This window comes from Cylas formicarius, unplaced genomic scaffold, assembly GCF_029955315.1.
Source record: "Cylas formicarius isolate icCylForm1 unplaced genomic scaffold, icCylForm1.1 PGA_scaffold_9__14_contigs__length_23061073, whole genome shotgun sequence".
NCBI lineage: Eukaryota > Metazoa > Arthropoda > Insecta > Coleoptera > Brentidae > Cylas > Cylas formicarius.
Window position 1 is genome coordinate 17,252,050 of NW_026844365.1, and position 22,094 is coordinate 17,274,143.

The 22,094-nt window shown below is 34.9% G+C and overlaps 1 protein-coding gene across 1 annotated transcript; it reads left to right on the forward strand.

Annotated features, from left to right (window-relative positions):
* Positions 1 to 216: 216 nt before the first annotated feature.
* On the forward strand, positions 217 to 22,042 carry LOC132706944 (peptide transporter family 1-like). Its single transcript, XM_060678542.1, has 15 exons — positions 217 to 225; positions 281 to 359; positions 419 to 560; positions 979 to 1,065; positions 5,734 to 6,008; positions 6,058 to 6,140; positions 6,184 to 6,372; positions 6,424 to 6,625; positions 9,504 to 9,784; positions 10,156 to 10,259; positions 10,306 to 10,452; positions 13,139 to 13,253; positions 13,320 to 13,448; positions 13,499 to 13,606; positions 21,866 to 22,042. The coding sequence occupies exons 1-15, from the start codon at positions 217 to 219 to the stop codon at positions 22,040 to 22,042; spliced, it is 2,127 nt and encodes a 708-aa protein (XP_060534525.1).
* The last annotated feature ends 52 nt before the right edge of the window (positions 22,043 to 22,094 follow it).

Here is a 22,094-nt window from a genome sequence, read left to right on the forward strand (position 1 = left end):
ACCCTAGAACCCCTAGAACAACATTTGCAAACATTTTCTTATTTTGATTTATGTCGAACGACTGTACAAAACTTTCTATACATACGGAAACCTCAGTATTTGTTTTAGTTACTCCTAGCTTTTAATAAACAACCGATAGATATTTATTTGATTCATGTCAATTTGACGTGGCCAGAACCTTTGGTCAAATAAAAATAGTGCTAATCTTTCGCAAAAATGTACCTGGTAACGCTTTAAATTATTACAGTCAGCACTCATAATCAATCGATAATAATTTTAGGATTCTTCGTATCCCACTGCGGTAATTTGTATTATAGCTACCGAATTCTGCGAAAGATTCTCCTTTTGCGGATTGAGGAGTAGGGGAAAATTGAATCTCGGTTACAAGCTTATATTAAACTCCGATTTTCATTTCCAGCGATTTTGTCGCTATATTTGAGAAATATCCTTTTGTTTTCCGAAAACGCCTCCACCGTTATCTACCACGTTTTCAATATGGTGTGTTATTTAGTGCCCATAGTGGGAGCGATATGCGCAGACAGCTACTTCGGCAGATACAGGTAATAAAGAAAATATATTTTAAATTTTGCATTCGCGAGTCATCAATCATTTGCCGATTTCTGTCTATTACAAAGTTTGTAAATTTTATCTAACGCTAAAAAATACCAATATAAATAATGCGGGCTTTAAGAGTGTCAGATAAAGACGTAAATCGTTCGTCATACTTTAAATCGTCGAAACAATAGAATTTTACTGACGTTTGAGCCGGGTCGTAAAACTTGTAATCCGCATATACGAACGCACTCTGACGGACATTGTTTTACATAAGCGTAATTTCACTAAACCCGGAAATTTTTCAAAAATAACTTTTTGGACAAAAAGAAATTTTTCAAAAATAACTTTTTGGACAAAAAGAAAACTTCCAAAATAACGCGGTATTTAATAAATAAATAGGACTAAATTATTGTCCATTTTTAGGACAATCCGCAATTTCTCGCTGATATATTTGATAGGAAATGTGCTCATGTGCGTCGCAGTAGTTCCTGTTTTGGATCACAACCCAATGTAAGCAAGTAGTTATTTAAGAAAGAACCGAAACCACCCAAACGGGCAGAGCGCGCACTTAGGAAGCGAACAAGGGTGTTATTCGGGTGTATAATATGATAGACCCGCTGATGGTGCCTTTTTCATTAAATAGGAAAAGAAAAAACATCAAGAAAATTATGGGAAGAATGTTTACCTTCGCGATTTCAAAATGGAAGATTGTGAAAAAGTAGTACGCCTCGTGGAATTAGATTTGGTAGAACAGATACCCAATTTCGCAAAGCTATACCTGTCTAAGATTACTTAGCTTTTACATTACTCATATATAGGTTTACAATATCCATTTAAAGATTCAAAACAGCGCATTGGTGTTATAGTTGTAGAAACATTCAAAATTGGATATTGTTCATAAATATCTATTAACTGAACGAACTTTTCTCTACTCGAATCAGATTTATGCAACAGTCTTCAGTATCAAATCAATAACAGAGGAACCCATTCCCAAAATTTTTAAAACTATCTCTCTGCCCTCGTAGAAATTATGAATGGAAATCAACTTCTCTTAGAATCCTTCTAGTTATAGAATATTGAATGTAGACAAATTGGATTGCCTAAAATGGCGGTACAATCCTGATCCTCATTTCCCAAATACATGAATCGGTATTTGAATGTCCTTTACTGTACTCACATAAGAATTCAATGTTATTTTGGTTGTAGAAAATAATTGATAGTAATAGTGCGTGCCCCGCTCCCTTCTTCTTTTTTAGAAAAAAGCGGTTCTTGCTTTTGATGCTCGAAATAATTTATCACAGTGAACGCTCTATACCGGGTGACACAAGAAAATAGGAACACTCTATAACTTTTAAACGGCTTGAGAAAGAAATTTGGAAGGGTTAATATAGGCAGAATGTCCAATGTTTTGACAATCTGTAGTCAATGGTTGCACTTCCGGTTTGAGCGGAAACGACAGTAACTTTCGAATTAAATGGCACATCCAATATTTTTTTCATTTTTTTTTTCAATTTTTATTTAATTTTGGAAAATTGTATCTAAGAGGCTAGGATCATGTAAATACTATTTACCTGATCATGGGAAAAATTGTAAATTAAAATTTTTTTACGTCTAATGGCAAATAGCACTTAATGTAATGAACTATTAATTTTTTAGGATAACCTAGTTTTTTCAAACAGCGCCCTAGTTGGTACTTTTTTGCAACATTTTCACACCAAAATTTTCAAAATCCGCTGAGAAATAAGCTCACAGGAAGGAAAAAACCAGATAATTAAATACATTTTTATAAAAACAATATATTATTTAGATGGCTTTGCTTCCATTCATTATTAATTGACAAGTCTTTAAGATTACAAATGCAGAGGAAACTCTCGACAAGCTCATGCAGTATTTAATTGGATTAGAATTTTTTGCTGAAAGTGTTTTATTACGGTAAAGAGTTGATATGTTTTTATACAGTAAAAAACAATAGACTTGTCAATTAATAATGAATGGAAGCAAAGCCATCAACAAGCGAACGGATGATATCCCGGAATATAGTGTCATCATATATATATATATATATATATATATATATATATATATATATATATATATATATATATATATATATATATATATATATATATATATATATATATATATATATATATATATATATATATATATATATATATATATATATATATATATATATATATATATATATATATATATATATATGATAGTTCGCTCGTTGAACTCCGACTGGAATCCTTCGAAGTGTTTTCGGAGTGCGAGCATTGAAGATGCCAAGTGAGGTTTTGGCGAAACGTCTGCAGGATTCCAGTCGGATGCAAGATTTGCAGGATTCCAGTCGGAGTTCAACGAGCGAACGGATGATATCCCGGAATATAGTGTCATCACATTTTTCCATCCGTGAATCAATACGTGAGAATATATATATATATATATATATATATATATATATATATATATATATATATATATATATATATATATATATATATATATATATATATATATATATATATATATATATATATATATATTCAAATCAAATAGATATTTACTTAAACCAATTCATTTTACGATGAAACTTTCATAGAATGTTTTCAAAATGTGCTTCTTCTTGTAAATTACATTCGCTGTAACCCTTCCTAACATTTCTGGAGTTATACTATCAAATTCAGCCGGTATTCTCCGCTGTAATTCTTGTAGGTCCAAGACTGAAGTTACAAAAACATGGTCTTTGAACTTGCCCCAAACAAAAAAATCTAACGGTGTCAAGTCGGGGGACAGTGGTGTTGAGATTAGTTTATCGCCATAAACATCATGTAGGTGTTCACTGACATCTCTAAAATTTTGGGGAGGCGCGACATCCTGCTGAAAATACATATTTAATGTCACGGAAAGAGGTAAATCATCTAACGAGTATTCAGTTTTATTTATTAGCAATTTTAAATAGCGTGCACCAGTTAAGGCACCATGAAAAAAAGAACAGGTCCAATTATTCGCCTTCCAATCACTCCTGCCCAAACATTGATTCCGAACAGTTCTTGAAACCGCCCGGGAAGAATAATTCTTTGATTATTTAAAGTATCTGTTGTTTTGTCGGTTAAACATAGCATTATTATTATCTTACAAAGTCAACTTCATAAAGATGTTGATGACGGTTATACCTAAAAGAATGATAGCCGGGTTTTTTTTTAATTCTCCTCACAGATTCTCGTGAGATGTCTAATTCTAATGCTACTTTTTTTAGCGACGCAGCTGGATTTAAGTTGACGTATCCCACAACATTGATTTCCATTTCTTCACTTATAATAAAATTATCATGTCGATTATTTTGTGGATTTCTCATTTTCAATTCCAGCTTTCTAAAAAAAGGATGTACAGGAAGGCGACATCCCGGATAGCGGGCTGCATGCAATGCACGGGCCTGTCGAGAGTTTTTCTGCATTCCCCGTATATCAGAAACATATCAACTTGTTCATACTTGCTGAATAGAAGCAAAGCCAAATAAGTAATAATTTGTTTTTATAAAATTGATTTACTTATCTGTTTTCTTCCTTCTTGTGAGCTTACTTTTTAAAAGATAGTTCACTACATTAAATGCCATTTTCCATTAGACAAGTAAAGAAAAGTTTCATTTACAATTTTTCCCATAATCAGCCTTCTAAACACAATTTTCAAAAATAAAATAAAAATAAAAAAAGAGAAAAACCATCCCACCCACCGTACCCTAAAAATGTAGGCTGTGCAATTGTCAAAAAATTGGACATTCAGCCTACATTAACCCTTCCAAATTTCAAATCGCTATCTCAAGCCTTTTAAAAGTTATGTGTTCCCACTTGTGTCACCCGGTTTCAGAAACCATCCACTATGACATTGAACATGGTAAGGAAACAAAAGATATTTGTAACTAATATAAAGTTGATAAACCTACAATAAGTAGATTAAAATAAAATAAAGAAAATTAAGAAAAATATTCATCCAAAAATATAGTGAAATCAACGATATGGTGGTTTCTTGGTTCTTGGAATGGCAACAATTAAACGATGTAGTTGATAAAATGATAATGAATGAAATAAATTAAAAAATTAAAAGCATTCGAAGTAAATAGATAGATAGACATGAAACAAAAACACCACGGTAGATATATGGAACTATGAAAGCAATTAAGCTTTACAATTAGATAAATTAGATTTGATGCTGATAGAGAAATCGAAATCTCCTCGTTGTTTCAAAAATATGGATTCGTCTGTATATTTCAAATCATCCAAAAATGCTCGGTAAACTTATAACCCTTTAGCCACTGGTATATTGATATATTCATACCATTAGTAACTCGACACTTGGAACCTCATAGTAGTTATTGCAACTTCTTGCAGTGGTTCTGAGAATAAATTTACTGGTAACCCAAATTTCAAAGTTGTGGTTTCCTCCCAATAACACACTATTATCAATAAAACTGAAGCTAAAACAACGCTATCGTAAACATCTACTTGCATGTCTTGCAGCCTTAGGTGCAGATGATGGAATAGTTAGTTTCAGCAGTAAAAAATATAAATTTGAAAGAGGTTGTTGTCGTGTTACTTATACAAAATTTATTTAAACATCTTTTTCAATTTGGAGATAGGATGGGCAAAAAAATGACTTACCCTGCAATGAGGTTCTTTTGTTATAAAGCTATTATGAACAAACATATGTAATTATTTTTGCATGTGCTAAAGCAAAGATTTATGAAAATTTGATTGTTTTTCCTTTTAATATAATTAACAACTACGCTAACATAATAATCACAAAATGTTTTCTTTTGCAAAATAAATCTGAATTTGTTATAAGTAAAAATATTTTCCAGACGTTAATTATTTTTCCCTATAACCAACTTTTAATAATAAGACACTTTTTTAATGAAATCAAATAAGTTGCTTGCATACAACGTTCACTGTATTATTTAATATTAATGTATAGTGATGTCGGTTTTTTAAGTTCTTCAGGCATGAAGTGCGTCTTCTTCCCGCAATTCTTTTGTCTTGTTTTCTTCCTTGTAGTATGCGTCTGGCGGTCCTGAATTGTTCTCAGGATAGGACAAGGCAAGCAGAATTAATAGCAAAAACTACACGACCTTTTGTAGCTGCTGCTATTTTTTGTAATATTATCATCCAATACTAGATTAATGTCAAGCATGGCCCTCCTACTGGTAGCGGTAGGAACCGGAGGCCTGAAACCGTGCGTTGCCGCCTTTGGAGCAGAGCAATTTCATTTGCCCGACCAGTTTGACCTCTTGCGAGATTTCTTTTCGATATTTTACTTCACCATCAACCTCGGGGGATTCGCGGGCATGGTGATTACCCCTATATTGAGAGAGTCCGTCACCTGTTTCGGTGACGACAGCTGTTATCCCCTCGGATTTGGATTTCCAATGGCCCTGATGGTACTCGCGATACGTAAGCGCATCGAGCCGCACGAGTCACTGCTTTATGGCGTTTGTTTCAGTATTCTTCGTCCTGGGAAAAAAGTTCTACAAAGTTAAAACGCCGAAACGAAACATCATATTAGAATTCTTGAACTGTTCCGTGGTAGGTATCGTCGACTCGCCACTCTGACTAATGGTAAAGGTAGTATGCTCTAGCGCAAAGGGTAAAGGAATCCGAGTTGAGGCACGAACATTGGCTCGACTATGCCAGACGGAAGTTTGACATCAAACTTATCGCGGATATGAAGGCGGTCTTCTCAATTTTACTATTGTACACACCCCTGCCGATATTTTGGTCCCTTTTCGATCAGCAAGGTTCGAGATGGACTTTTCAGGTAGCCCTGAAACTCAATTCTTTTTTCTTGCTCTTACCATATCGCGCGTAGGCATCGCATATGGACGGCAACATATTGGGGATGCAGATAATACCCGATCAAATGCAAGTGATCAATCCGGCCATGGTGTTGGTGCTAATTCCAATTTTCGACAAAGTTTTTTACCCGGGATGCGACAAAATAAACGTCCTTCAAAATTCTCTGCACCGGATGGCCATAGGAGGATTATTCGCCGGATTAGCTTTCATCGCAGGTAAACATATCTTTCGCCATTATCGATAGCAAATTGAGAAGTTAGTAACAATCTGACTGTCAAAAGAGTAGTGTTTAATTATTTTCGGTACACGATGTCCTACATAAGATCCTCTACACTATTTAAAATATTAAAAGAAAGATACAGAGAGCAACTTTCAAAAATTAAATGGAACATCCTGTATATGAATTCATTGTTCGTGTTGTATAGTGGGAATTCTCTAACCAATAACCTCAGACAGCTTCATCTTTCACTGAAACCTGAATGCTCATTTGCCTTTCTAATGAGCCTTTAATAAAAAAATATAAATGTATCCATTCATATCTTCACCATTTTGTTTCCCCAAGTTCTGCAATTCCTAGTACAACATGGGCGGAATATGCGGTGAACATAACAACATATTCATCGGAGAGCAATAAGGATACTTTTTGCATTTGCTTAGTCGATCGCCTACACGGAATAAGCTACAAATCTCTACAAAATGTAGTTTAGGGAACGAAAATTTTAATTCAAAACGAATTTCTCGTACACACCAGTTACTGGATTACTGGGGAAAATAAAGCCTCTCTGAGATTTGTAACAATTATTTATTTATTATTAGTTTCACGGACAGAGTCCATTTCTACAAAAAACTTAGGAAAAATGCACACTTATATTACAGGTTGATAAAAAAGTAAAATGTAAAAGTAAAAGCCTGGGTTACAATCTCAAAAGCATTGGTTATGCTTGCTTGAATCTGATTCCTAAACCTATCCTCAGTAGTGAAAAAGTCCAAATGCTCGTTCTCATTGGCCAGCCGTGCCGCCCTTGCGACGAATGTATTACGTCCATAGTTGGTCCTGTGGTAGGATACAGAAAAAGTGCTATTTAGACGAATCGTTCATATTGGTGCCAAAAACTCAATTTTTGACAGAATGGAGGGACAAAAACAACTGGCATTAAGAAGTTTGAACAGCAACAACAGATCGGCTTCATCACGACGAGCTTTAAGGGTTTTCAAGGGCCACATAATCGATGTTAGCCCAGTCGACACCCAACTCAAAAGCAATATAGAGAAGGAAACGGTGCTGAACTTGTTCGATTCGACGAATATGTCATTGATAATCAGGATTCCATAGAGATGAAGCATATTCCAAGTGGGATCGAACCAGAGCACAATATAGGAATTTTATGGAATTCACATTTTTAAAATATAATAATGACCTCTTAATAACGCCTGCACGGTGTAGATGTCATTTCACTATCAGAGCAAAGACTACAGAAAGTTTCACTTTTAGCTATAGAACGACTATGTTTCTTGCCTCAGGGTAGAGTGTCAAATTTTTTGACACCCATAAAACTGTAAAATGTGATACCATAAAACCGAAAACCAAATATTAAAACTTAAACAGAAAGAGGCCGGCTGCAATATATGTTGATTGGGGTAGGATAGTAGGCCTGCAAGAGGCCCTTTCGAGAAATTAGAAACAAGATTTAGACAGTGTGGTAGAGTCAATGCGGGAACCAGAACGCAGAACGCAATCAACAGATATACTCTAGATCGAATTATCAAATAGAGCTTATGGGCTAAAATCATACCGCTCTCGGATGGTATTGCCATTAACCAATAGAGATTGAGAATGACATCGCATGGTGTTAAGAACAACACTCACTGGAATGAGGAGTTTGTTCGTTGGTTTGTGGGCTAACGTTCGTTGGTCGTAGAAGAGTTAGCGTCAGACTGCTCTTGTGGGATTTCATAATTTCCATGACACTTGGTAAAACCAAAGTTATGATAATAAGTAAGAAAGACATCAAAGGAGCAAATCTATACATAAACCAAACAAGAATCCAAAGAGTCTCACAATATAAATACCTGAGAGTTATAATCAATGAACCGTGGGACAATTCTCAAGAGATCCGATGCAGAATTGCAATGGCTTAAATTGCTTTCTTAGCTATGGGTCAGGTATTCAAAAGCCACAACGTCTCACTGGAAATAAAAAAAATTGTCTCTGTACGGTGTGGAGTCATGGACTTTAAAACAGGAAACCATGTTTGAATGCTGGCTGTACAGGAAATCTTGAAGATACCATGGACCCAGAAGGTTACTAACGAAGAAGTGTTACGGAGAATGAAAACCTCCATGGAAATATCAACACCGTGAATTTACCTCATAAGGAACAAAGGAAAATGGCTGGCCAATCTTCGAGAATAGTTTGGCAAGTCTTTCACACAAATGTTCCGGATTGCAACCAAGAAAATGTTCATAGCCAGAATGATCGCCAAAGTTTGTAGCGGACAGGCACCCTAAAAAGGAAAAGAAATGAATATTCAATCCTACATTAATAACGTGTTACAACTTGTCGCGTTATTCTACCTTTCGCAACTGCAAGACCAAATTATGAGGAAGACAATCTTAGTCTGCAAACCGCTCCGATTATTAGAAACTTCTTCCCACAAGCTGCGGGCTGGCATAGTCACCAGACATATAACTTATTGCACATATATGGGATATGATAAGGAGAAAGCTGAGTAAAATGACACATCCGGGAAATCAATCCCAGTCCTGCGAAAAACTACAAAGGCAGATATCAATCATCTATATGCTATATGCCGCGAAAATCTACAGTATTTTAAAACTTACGTGGAGGTTCATTTCATTATTGAATTTTTTAGGAATTTTTTCTATAAATTTGCTGCTTTCCCAAAATAAAATATATTTGCACGTACCGGGTGTTGCAATTTCTATGCCACACTGCAGACACCGGCGTGCAGCATTTTCAGCCAATCTTAAATACCTAAAAGTATCTTGCGTTCTCCACACTACTCCAAGTCGATGCTACTCGGAGCATCTGCTATCTAGCGTCAGTTCGGAACTGCCCAGTGAATGTTTTAGCCGGCATTTTGGAACTAGTGCTGGAAACCACATACCCAGAGATGCCAGTACGCAATCACGGCTCCTTAAACGTCATCAATACCCTGCCTTGCAGCCTGAGCATCACCAATCCGTTTAACCGACTGCAGGTGGTAGATAAAGGCGAAATATTCCGATTTAAAAATATGCCCTGTCACAATCGCACGGAATACGGATTGATGGTGGAAGCGCCGCTGCGTTGCGGTTTGATTAATTTTAAGCGGGAAGTTTTTAAACTTTCCGCTGTTTTCGTAGAATACCAGGTGAGTGTTATTATAATAATAATTTTGATACTAGTCCGTTATTTTATGTCAGTGACTAGCTTCCTTCAGAATTGAATCTTTGCTGGCAATTTTTCTTTTAACTGACATTTCGATTCCTTAAGCATAAACTTCTTGAGGACCCTATTGAAGAGAAACAACAAACATTCAAAGTGATACTTTTCACATTCCCGATTCTTGAAAATTGAATGTTTTAGTGTAAGGAGCGTATTCTTCAACAAACCTTTTTCATTTTAAGAACCACGCAACAATTTTTTAAATTTCCGTAAGGAGTGCTTCAAAAAATCACTATTTCCAGTAAAATTGTAATCATATTTAGTCGTTACCGCTGCTAAGTTTAAACGTGGTTTCAGGTAGACACAGTTCTAATAGGCATAAACAGTGAAGATGAAATCCAAGGGTATGTTACCGACCCAATAGACTTTAAAAAATCAATCAGCGGAGCCCCGAGAATAAGGTACATTCGATACGAAGACGGAATAGTAGTATACAGTTTTCTATAGGATCGATTTTATAAAGACGTCAAAGTTGCTGAGTAATTTATCTGTTACGTTTCAAAGTACAACGGGGTTGCAAGATAGCTATTTCCTGAGTCACACAGATGATGAGGTTCTAATAGGTTCGCCGTACATTGAAATTCCACAGGGAGTGTGAGTATGGCTTCTTTTGCAAATTTTATAATGAGTGGATCACATAAGTACATAACTGAAAAGTATATAGGAAACGAATCAACTAGCGGAATTTGAGGAATTTTTCGTTAATGTAAATATATATACATATATATATATATATATATATATATATATATATATATATATATATATATATATATATATATATATATATATATATATATATATATATATATATATATATATATTCTCTAATTCAGATGAAGTGCTACAGTTTTCATTTAAGTTTTTGAAAATTGAACTGAGGTGGCCTTTACTTGATAAAAATCAATTTAACAAAATAAATAGGAACTAAAAGTTCAGATTCTCACGAAATTATATATATTCACATGACAATTGTTTCGACAACACCGTGTCTTTATCAAATGTTTATTATTTTTAATTTTTTGTTTGTTGACAAGTTATTTATTTTTCAGTAACTTTGTCCAATAAATTGCAATAATAATTAAAATTAATTTAAATACAACCTCGCACAAAGAAAAAATGATCATGAATAGATATTCATGATCATTTATTATAAGTATGTATTTATTTTGAATCGCTTCGCAAATAAGGTCTGATATAGATTGTCTCTCTCTCTCTCTCTCCAGTCTGATATAAATTCAATTTAACGGTGGTGAACATTTCCTTTGGATCTAAATATAACAAAAAGGGTCCGTACAAATTTATCCAGGAAATATTCCTAAATACAAGACCTTTCAAAAAGGTGAATGAAAATAAAGATCGAGTCATTTAAATAAATAAATAAGATTAGGTACTTACATTCACAAATTAATCAGGAGGTTAGCAAATGCATGAGCCTAAAAACTTCGCATGGTATCACATATCATATATGGTATATGTATAATGAGGACTCATCTGTCTACCCTTTCGAATAGATCAGTACCGTATCGAAAAAATGTCGATACATGTCCCCGCCGCTTCTTATATTCCTTTACATACGCGGTGTGTTCAAAAAGTAACGTGACTTTTGTAATTGGGCGGGCTTACATTCGATCTTTGATATTTTTTCTGTTATGTTGGTACCCATCTCCCTAACATATGTGTTCAGTTTTCATTTTATTATTTTTCGACTTCTTATGAATTTATATATATAAACCTATAGCTTATCGATTGGCCGTGAGTACAGCACCAAGAAGTTATTCTTCTTCCTTTCCTCGCGGTATTAAATTCTTGAACTTAACTGGCCATCTATACCCGCCAGCGCCCTTAGGCGCATGCTCCACGAAAAATCACGGTGAAGCGCTAAATCGGGCGCTCTCATCGTGTGGTTCAAAAAGTGCCGTTGAACGCATCAGGTCATACGCGTGGTGATCAACAAATTTCCTCACCACTCGAAGCACAGAGCACGCAGCACGGGCCGGCCCCTCCGGAAGGAAGACCAAAAGCGAGGTAGGGTCAGTTAAGTAATCAAAAATCTTTTGATCCTGTCTTGAGTAATTTTTGCGACTTCTTGCTGTGCCAGCTGCGGCCAAAGTCCGTTTCCGCGCGGACAAAACAATATGTTTCAGCCAGTTTGCTCGTTTACTTTGTTTAGACGTGTGTTGTGTGTTCATCGATTTTCTGCTGTAAAAAAAAATGATATAAAATTTTGTGTAAAAAATGGAATACATTGCTGCAAAACACTTGAAATGTTGACAGCGGTATATGGTGAGAGATACTGTGAGCAAAAAAAATGTTTATAAGTGGTACAAGCTATTGGAAAATGGCCGAGAAGACGTCGATGACGAACCTTGCTCTGGACGTCATAGCACGTCAATAACTGATGAAAGCGTTAAAAAAGTGAAACAAATGGTAGGTTGAAAAATCAAGACCGAAGATTGAAGAAAGCACGTCAAGTTCGATCAAATGTAGTCGTACGGTCAATAAAGAGTATTACCTAGAAGTTATGCACCGTTTGCGAGAATCAATACGAAGAGAATGTCCAGAATTGTGGGAAAATAATTCATGTATTTTGCATCAGGATAATACACCTGCTCACTGATCGTTGCTTGTTTCTAACTTTTTGGCCAAAAACAAAACCACAATCATGCCTCAGCCTCCATATTCACCTGAAAGGGCCCGCTGTAACTTTTTTCTGTCCCCAAAACTAAAGAAACCCATGAAAGAAAGGACGATAGAAGAAGATAAAGAAAAAATCGCTGGAAGGACTCAAGGCTATACCAGAAAGTGCTTGATATAATATCTGGGGGGATTGCTTTGAAGGGGACAACATTACTTTTAATAAAAAAATAAATACTCTTTGATAAAACTTAAAAGTCACTTTATTATTTGAACACACCTAGTATGTAAAAATATTGTAGGTCAATTATTAGTCTAATAAAATACAGCTTTTATTATTTTTAAATTTCGACAAGATTGCATATTTTGGAGACACCTTGGATGTATTACTATTTTCATATACGCAGGTTTTATATTCGCATTGTCAAACAAAAAAAAATGCATTTTGGGCTTATTTACGTTGGGATTTTCATAAGAAAGATATCAATTAATTTTTATTTCGGAAATTGTACAATCCACATATGTAAAATTCCCACTATTAGCTCTCCAGAACTTTTAAATGGACATGATGTAGTTATCCGTATATCGGGAATTTTTCAATTTTTTTCAAAATTAATAACATCAAATAATTTTCAAATTCTAGTTACGAATGTAGAATCGCAAGCGCGGAAAAGACTCACCTATATGAAAAATATTTCCATTTCGCGTTGGGTGGTGTTTATTCGTTGGTGATCAGAGAACATCGCGGTGAAATTGCGGTGAGAACTATTTATTTTATTTAATTATTTTATATTATTTACGTTTAATCACGAAATTGGATTCAGTTTGTAAAGCTATTCACGATGTCGGACCCGAACTCTGTAAACATTCTGTGGCAAATTCCGCAATACTTTCTGATATCCGTGGCGGAAATCATGTTCGGCGTTGCCGGATTGGAGTTTTCCTTTACCCAGGTCCGCTGTCTTTCTGTCTCGCGTTGGAGATGGTTAAATTTCAGTTTTAGGCACCGAAAAGTATGAAAACCGTCACGATAGCGGGATGGTACCTTTCTACTGCAGTCGGTAATTTGTTTGTTATAGTTATAACGCAGTTGAACATGTTTAAAAGTCAGGTAAGTCATACGGATGTATAAAAATATGAACAAAAACAAGATACGTCCATAACGTCGTTTGTCAAAATTTCTGTAGTATTGTTTTCTCCTAGATTCTAGTAATGGCTTTCACCTATATTCTTTAATCCTATATTAAGAGACAGAAACATATTTGGAATTTTTGGACGAATATATAAAATAAATGGTATATGTCAAATGTAAAGTTTTAGAATCTCTCAAAATATTTCATGTTGTTAAGAACCAAATTGTCCCCAACAATATGGTTTTTTTAAGGAATATCCACCATTACCAATTTAACGACTATGGCTCAGTATATTTCTGAAGCTATTGATGAAGGTCCTCAAATGGACGTCATATATCTTGATTTGGCAAAAGCGTTTGACCGCCTAGATCACAAAATTCTAATCCACAAACTCCGTGCCTTTGGATTTTCCGAATTGCGTGATAATTTGTTTTCTTCATACTTATCTAACCACACTCAGCACGTCTATGCACTTCCGATGAAGGCGTTCTTCAAGGCACAATATTTTGGCCATTATTATTCCACATTTTGTGTAATGACATTGATGACATTGATATATGCGGACGATGTACATTTTTTTCAAAAAGTCGGGTGTTCAGCGTAGTTTGGCGCAAATCAATAATTGGTCCCTAAACAATAACTTGCAACTTAATATAGCCAAGTGTGATGTAGTCTCATTAACCACCATGAGGGCAGCTGTGAAATATGATCATTTTTTTGATAAAACTCTCTCCCTTTCTAGCATTTTTAGTGACTTGGGAGTAATATTCGACTCCAAATTATCCTTTGTTCCTCATGTTAATAAGGTCCAGCAGAAGCTTCAAAAAGCTATGGATTTTGCGTTCCACAAGAGACTTTAAAAATACAGAAGTGATCAAAGTATTACATAACCCATGTGTCAGGTGTAAGTTGGAGTATGTATCAATAGTTTGGGCTCCTGGGTACAATTGTCATATTAAATCCTGGAAAAAATTCAGCTTAAGTTTTTGAAGTATGTATGAAGTATAAGTTGGATGGTATATATCCCCCACAATGCTTTTGCATACCATACATACATACACATACATAGATTTGGATATGTGTATCTTAGTTATCGCCATGATTATCATTATTTAATTACTTTATTTAAAATTTTAAATAACTTGTTTGATTGATCTGACCTATTACACATACTAAATTTTCTTGTTCCCGTATTAACTCTAAACATAGTAACACCAAGTACTAATATTTTAAAATTTTCACATATTTTGTTAATGTGCTCCAAATTAAATGGTCAACACGGTTTGGGCTTTTTTTCGCAATCCATTACTGAGCTAAAATAGTATTTTGTGCAACAAGTGTGCTAAACGATACTTGACTCACGAAGCGGAGCGCAGCGCAGTGAGTGTTTAATAAACGAGTGACATAAAAATTTACCTAACGTTTTGCATACTATACTTTTTGTACGACCGTTAGTTTTTGGGCACATTTTTGCAAAAACAACACGAATACATTCATTGACATGACCGTCAAAATTGACAAACGTCAAAATTCAAAGCGAAAACATCCGATTGCTCGCAAACCCGTGCGGTAAAATCCCGGAAATGTCCGAAGTGACTCGGATCCGTGGGGAACGAAACTGACGTTGTAAAGTGACGTTTGCCGCACGCGAGATCGGTGTGTAATTAGGTATGTTACAAGCGGGAGTAGACAAAGATTATTCCCCATTAAAAATAATAATATTAATTTCAGTCTTTTCCCATTCCCGTGTTTTTTTACTATAGTTAATGTTTATGTTAGGCTTGACTTTAGGTTAAGTTTCGTTATATCATCATTACCTCTGTAACTATTTAATACTTTGTACTACAACCTACCTGTGGACAGGATGTTTTTTGAATAGAACAATGCATCCTTATCGGCATTTTTTTAATTTCAAATATCATTTCTGGTCATCCATTAGGTTTGGTCAGTTTTTCCAAAAAACTAACTATATCCAGAGCTCGCCTAAATGATGAGACCCCTCCTTTTATTTTTTTTCTGTATAATTTTTTACATAAAAATAATATCTCACCTGAACCGACCCTGAATGGCCAGCTCGATCGCCAGACCTAACACCTCTGGACTTATTTCTTTGAGGGTATCTAAAAAGTGAAAAACACAGTTCGAAATGTTTCCCTTTTGTATACTGCTTCTATTATAGTTTATTGACAGACTTCATTATTGTCAAAAAGCAAAAGTGCTAATTTCGAACATTTAATAAAATATCTGATAAAATCATAAAACTATTTATTTTTCTAATTTAAGTAATAAAACATTTGCAAGCCTTTATTTGACTGTCAAATTTTTTCAAAATTGGTATTCGGATAGAACGTGAAAAGACCTTTACCATTAAAGAAAAAACTTAAAATGACGCCCTGCTGTCACTTTGACATTTTGAGATAATGTTTTTATGTCATAAATTAGACATTTTATTTATATACGTGCATGCGAAAATTTCATTGTGCTATATACAAAGGCTCAAAAAATAGAAGGTGGGTCCCATCATTTACGCGGGCACTGTATAATTACTAAAGTATATTAACAATTATACAAATATGTGAAAGTAATACAATTTTTACGGAAAATTGCTTTTACTTCACGTACCACTTTACGTATGGACCATATATATTATTTGAAAGTGATTTTAATTACCTATTAAAATAAGGTATCTTGGCTAATTAATGTAAAATTTAACTAGGTATATCCCAGATCCCAGTTAGCTACGTAACGGTAATTTATAAACCGTAATTCCTTTTATCCCTCCGTAATTAGTTAAAATTCGTCTCGAATTTCTTCATACTGTCGATAATGTCCCTCGAAGTTGGTATTGAATGAATAATACCTGATAAGGCCATAGTAATATGGTAAACGATAAAATCTTTAATTGTTAGTAAACATTCCCAAAACACAAAACAAACTTCCATAATTAATCTTAACTTTTATTATATGTTTTATTAAATAACGTAACATAATGAACACATAACCTTAAATGTTGAACAAGTTATTTCTCAAAATTATTTAACAAATATTTGGGTAACTACTGTCAGAAACTGTTTACTTTATATCTTCCGCTGTGTTTTTGTACTGCAGACTATTTCAAAAATTATTTTTTTGGTTATTTACTTAGCTTAGTTAATTTTTCATGGAAAAACTGACAATTTGGAATCGGTTAAAAAATATTTCGGCAACAATACGAGCATCATCACGCCTAGGAGACCGACAATACAGATGAACTACAAACAATCAAGACTATTTGAATAAACGCACAATCCACCAATTTTATGATTAATTTTTACACGCCCTGTATACCGCACTTCAACATCGATATATGAAGTATCAAATTTGAAATAGATGCTTCGCAATAAATTCCCTAAGGCCCAGTTTAATCTTATCTGAAACTGGCCGGATTTGCGGCGAATTAATTTGATTGCTTTTTTGACGTCAAAATATCTGATCAGAAACATAATTAGCCGACGAGTATTAATTGATTGAAACAAAAATTTTTGGTCGTGCGTAAAATGTTTAAGCGACACTGCAGGAGTATGGAATCAAATAAATAGAAGTACGTGCAAGTCTAAATAAACTCGTTGATGACATATCCAAATTCGAGGTGTTGTGACGTTGGCAATTTATAATCGCTAACTTTACTATGCTAGACAGTGACTAAGGCCTAAAAACATGAATATATCGTTATTTCGCCCCAGTTGAATTCAAAACCATTCGCCTCCCCATTCTCTGGCGACGGAATCGATTTTATTATCGAAAAGTAAAATGAATGAAATCAATGTCGTTTAATTAAACAACGAAATTTCGAGGTGGTACTGATTAATAAGAATTTTGAAACCTCACTAGGTCAAGTTTAAGATAACAATTTAATCCACATTAAGTCTTTTTCGTTTAAAATATATTGGAATTTTAAAATGTCACAAATTTACATTTTTAATTTAGAACAAACCTTTCTTTCCGATTGGACCTATACCGGGGCTGCCTTTTATATTTCGGGATGTTCTTAAACTAGTCCTGCCATCTGGCGGCTAACGTTTTCGTAGGGAAGTTTGACATTTTGAGGTTAGGTTTACTCAATTAGGTTGTTTGTGTTTTTTGTAATAAATTAAAAAAATTGTTATGGTTCAAAATGGAACTTAATCGGTAGCATTTTCGTGCAATATTTTTTTACAACTTTAGATGTGGATTAACTCTACAACAATGCATCGATGAACTTAATTCCACCATTGGAGTTAAAGCACCATTAGGACTACTGTTTATCGCTGGTTTTCGGACTTCAATCGTGGTCGTAGTTTAAGGAGGAATTTCGTGAAGGTCGTCCAAAATATTGATGGAGTGCGGAAATTGATTTTGCAGGATTGTCATGTGACTTACCATGAGATTGAAGCATCTTTCGGCATTAGTGGGACCAGCATACATCCAATTTTGCATGAACATTTGGCCGCAAAAAAAATTTGTTAGCGTTGGATTCCACACAATTTTTCATCAGCTCAAAAAAAAGCTCGTGTTGATTGGTCGAAGTAAATGCCAGGTAATGAATAATAAGCAGCAGTCGACTGTGTGGGTCTTTCAGAATGAGGCAAAAGCCACAAAAGTTGTTCGTACGCGAAGCACCTCGAAACAAATGGTAGGCTGTTTTTTCAGGAAAACTGGCAACGCTGCAACTGTTTCATTGGTGAAAGGTAAAACAGTCAATTCTGAATGGTACACAACCATTTGTTGGCCAAGAAATTAGAAAAACCAACCGCCGAAGATGAATCATTCTCCTGGACGACAATCACCGAGCAGCGCAAACAAAGACTTTTTGAGCATTAAACATGTTGATTTGATAAGCCATCCACCCTATAGTCCCGATTTAGTACCTAATGATTTCTTTTTATTCCCATACATTAAGAATAAATTACGGGGGCAACGATTTTTGACACCAGAAGAAGCGATTGACGCGTTTAAAAAGCATATTTTGGAGGTGCCCGAATCGATGTGGAAAAAGTGCTTTGATGAATTGGTTTTATCGAATCCAAAAATGCAAGCAAAAGCGAAAGCGCAATAAAAGGAAATAGGAAACAATTTTAATCCCAGTCCCAAATTTCATAGCTACTTATATCTTAACATATGATACATACTGAATATATCAATTCATTATTATGAACACATAAAAAATAAAAAACAAAACTGTACAGTATCTTGTTATTAGAAATCTAATTCGGCTAATTTTCTTTGATTGATAGATTGATTATAAAGAAACATTTTATAATGTAAGCATCAGTTTCTTCGCGTTATTGGTAACAGAATTATACTATTTGTAAACACAGTAGGAAAACCATCTTTCAAACAATGCGGGGAAGGAGAAGTAAGACCCCTATATCGAAGATTCAAAGTGTAGACATCAGTCCGGTATTTTATATTTTGAAAAAGATATGGAGGACAGGCGTTTAAAATTATTTTATGGTAAAAAGCGACTATATGAAATTGTCGATGTTTCTCCATTGATAGCCAATTTGCGTCACGGAGTTTATACAAAATGCGATCACGTCGCCTGACACCGTAGATCAATCGTAAACACGACTTTGGCACTCCCTGTATTCTGGTTGCATCTTCTTGATCCACGAATCCATTAATCTAATTGTAACGTTAATTATTAAAAGGTGACGACTGGGATAACTGCTTTTTAAACTCATATAGACTTTCTGAACGCATTTATTTATGTGGGACTTGAAACGTAAATCACTATCAAAGTTCAGTCCCAAATTTCGTGTGCGTTCAGAGCAAATTAGATGTTGATCTTAAACACGTATTCGACAGTAAGGTCTAATTACCTCTTTAGATTGACCAAAAAACATAGGGAAGGGTTTGGTAGTATTTATTTCAAGTTGATGCGAGTCAGAAAACTCTTCAACGCGCCTGTTATCCTTGTCTATAATTTCCATAGCCTGCTGGAAATTTTGAGGAAAAAATGACAAATATATACAAATTGGTCCATTCCTTTGATACGCATTTAACACCAATGCATTAAATTAACCGAAAAAAAAAATTATGAAAATTAATTTCCACTTTAAAAAGAAACGCCCTTTATATATTTTTTCACATCCGCGAAAACTTCAAAACTAAATGTTCATGTCCATATGTTAAAATACTGAAACACAACATTTCTATACGCGAATCAAACATTCCGAAAATCAGCTTCTTTAACCACGATCGCGAGTCGCTTCGAATATTTTCAGTATATTAGAACAATCTGAAACTGCCGGTAGATTTTAGCCACGGAATTTTGAAGTTTGTCAGTTCTGACCATCATGTCACTTGTTGCGTGATATACTATTTTCACTAATGAGCGCCAAAAACTAATAAGAAATATCAATAAAAATACTTTTCAGGCAAAGTAATTAAAGTATATTTAAATACCTAATTTGGATTATAAATTCAACATTTAACGGTAGGGAAATATCAGAACTTGGATAAAAAAAATGTCCTTGTACATAAAAATTTATTTACGCTACATCGATGATACTTTTATTATTTGGCTTCATGGTCAAGAATCTCTGCTAGATTTTCTTAGATATTTCCACCCTAATATACGTTTTACCTTTGAATTAGTAACTAATAATGACCTACGATTCTTAGATATTTTTATCAATAGAAAACCAGACCTAACACTGAGTCACTGTGTAAAACTATCTCAGCCCGAGATATTAAAGATATTAAGCGTTCCATCACAAAATACACTTCACCACAACTTTCCAATAACAACGAGTCCGAATGCAATCGCACACTTGGCACTGTTGTCCTTCCTTATATTCAAAACGTCACTGACCACATGATTCAAAAGTTTTTAAGAAATATAACGTCAAAACCAGATTTACCACTTGTCCAAAAATCTCTCGACATCTTCGATCCGTCAAAGACAAAATTCCATTTAAGATGCCAAGAATTTACAGCGTTCCATGCAAGAATGCATTGGAGAGACAGGGCGAAAAATATCGGCTAGGCTCAAGAAACATGAAAGAGCCTTAATAAGCCCCGCGAACACAATAACGAGACCAGACATAAAATTTTATTCGATCAATCTAAAATTCTTGCATGCAATCAATTCTTCTACCAACGAAAAATCCGATAGATATATAAGGGGTGTTTTTTTTTCGATGTATAGAACTTTAAGTTGCAATAAAACAACGATGGATTATTCGATTGACATGAATTTTATTTATCCGAAAGATCATCTTGTGGCATTACATTTTAAATATGATTTCTGGTATGATTTAGTCCAATCTGGACGTCCAATATTCGACGACTTTTTCAAACATTTGTGGCCGTATATCGGCAATAACACGGCGAATGTTGTCTTCCAAATGGTCAAGCGATTGTGGCTTATCCGCATAGACCAGTGACTTTACATAGCCCCACAGAAAGTAGTCTAGCGGTGTTAAATCACAAGATCTTGGAGGTCAATTCACAGGTCCAAAACGTTAAATTAGGCGGTCACCAAACGTGTCTTTCAATAAATCGATTGTGGCAGGAGCTGTGTGACATGTTGCGCAGTCTTGCTGAAACTACATCTCCTGGACATCATGGTTATTCAATTCAGGAATGAATGAGTTAGTAATAATAGCTCTATACCGATCACCATTGACTGTAACGTTCTGGCATCATCGTTTTTGAAGAAGTACGCACCAATGATTCCACCAGCCCATAAAGCGCACCAAACAGTCAGTTTTTCTGGATGTAACGGTGTTTCAACATACACTTGTGGATTAGCTTCGCTCCAAATGCGGCAGTTTTGTTTGTTGACGTAGCCATTCAACGAGAAGTGCGCTTCATCGCTAAACAAAGCGTTGTTCAGGCGATATAGTATATTTTTTCCAAAACGAAAGGAGATTCAATCAAATTGTGTTCAACTCTGTATTATTTTCGCGGAGACATTTGTAATTGAATTCAATTAAAATACGAAAAAAAAAATTATTTCAAATATAGGTGCCCCGCCCTGTATATATTATACTAAATAACTTTCAGAAAACAACATTTTTATCGTCTGCTTTAATGTTTATTAATTTTTCATCTACGTTTAGTAACACTTGAATACGGGAAACGAAAACAAACTGGCGGTTCACCTAGATGGGGAACTTGAACTACTATAAAAGTAGGGACGGGAATTTTGATCCCCGAAGTCATATAAGTTGAAGGAGATGACATTTACTGATAGCAACAAAATTTTTCAGGCTTACGAATTTTTCATGTTCGCCTTGCTGATCGTCGCCGATATGGCCCTTTTCATGGAAATGGCGTCCAAATACGAATTCAGCGAGTTGGACGTAGAAAGTTCCGCGTTCATTCTGAGAGACGGAAACCCGACGTTGGAGGCAGAAGACCGAGAAGAAGGCACCAGGGTGTCTTAAAATTATCGAATGACGATCAAAATATCCCGCGCAGTTTCTAATCAACCACAGT

What these genes read in the sequence shown, in the direction of transcription:
- LOC132706944 (XM_060678542.1), top strand. An exon ending in AATTCTTGAACTGTTCCGTG is followed by an intron (nt 6,141 to 6,183) that starts GTAGGTATCGTC and finishes TGGTAAAGGTAG; the next exon opens with TATGCTCTAGCGCAAAGGGT. An exon ending in ATTGAAATTCCACAGGGAGT is followed by an intron (nt 10,453 to 13,138) that starts GTGAGTATGGCT and finishes TTCAAATTCTAG; the next exon opens with TTACGAATGTAGAATCGCAA.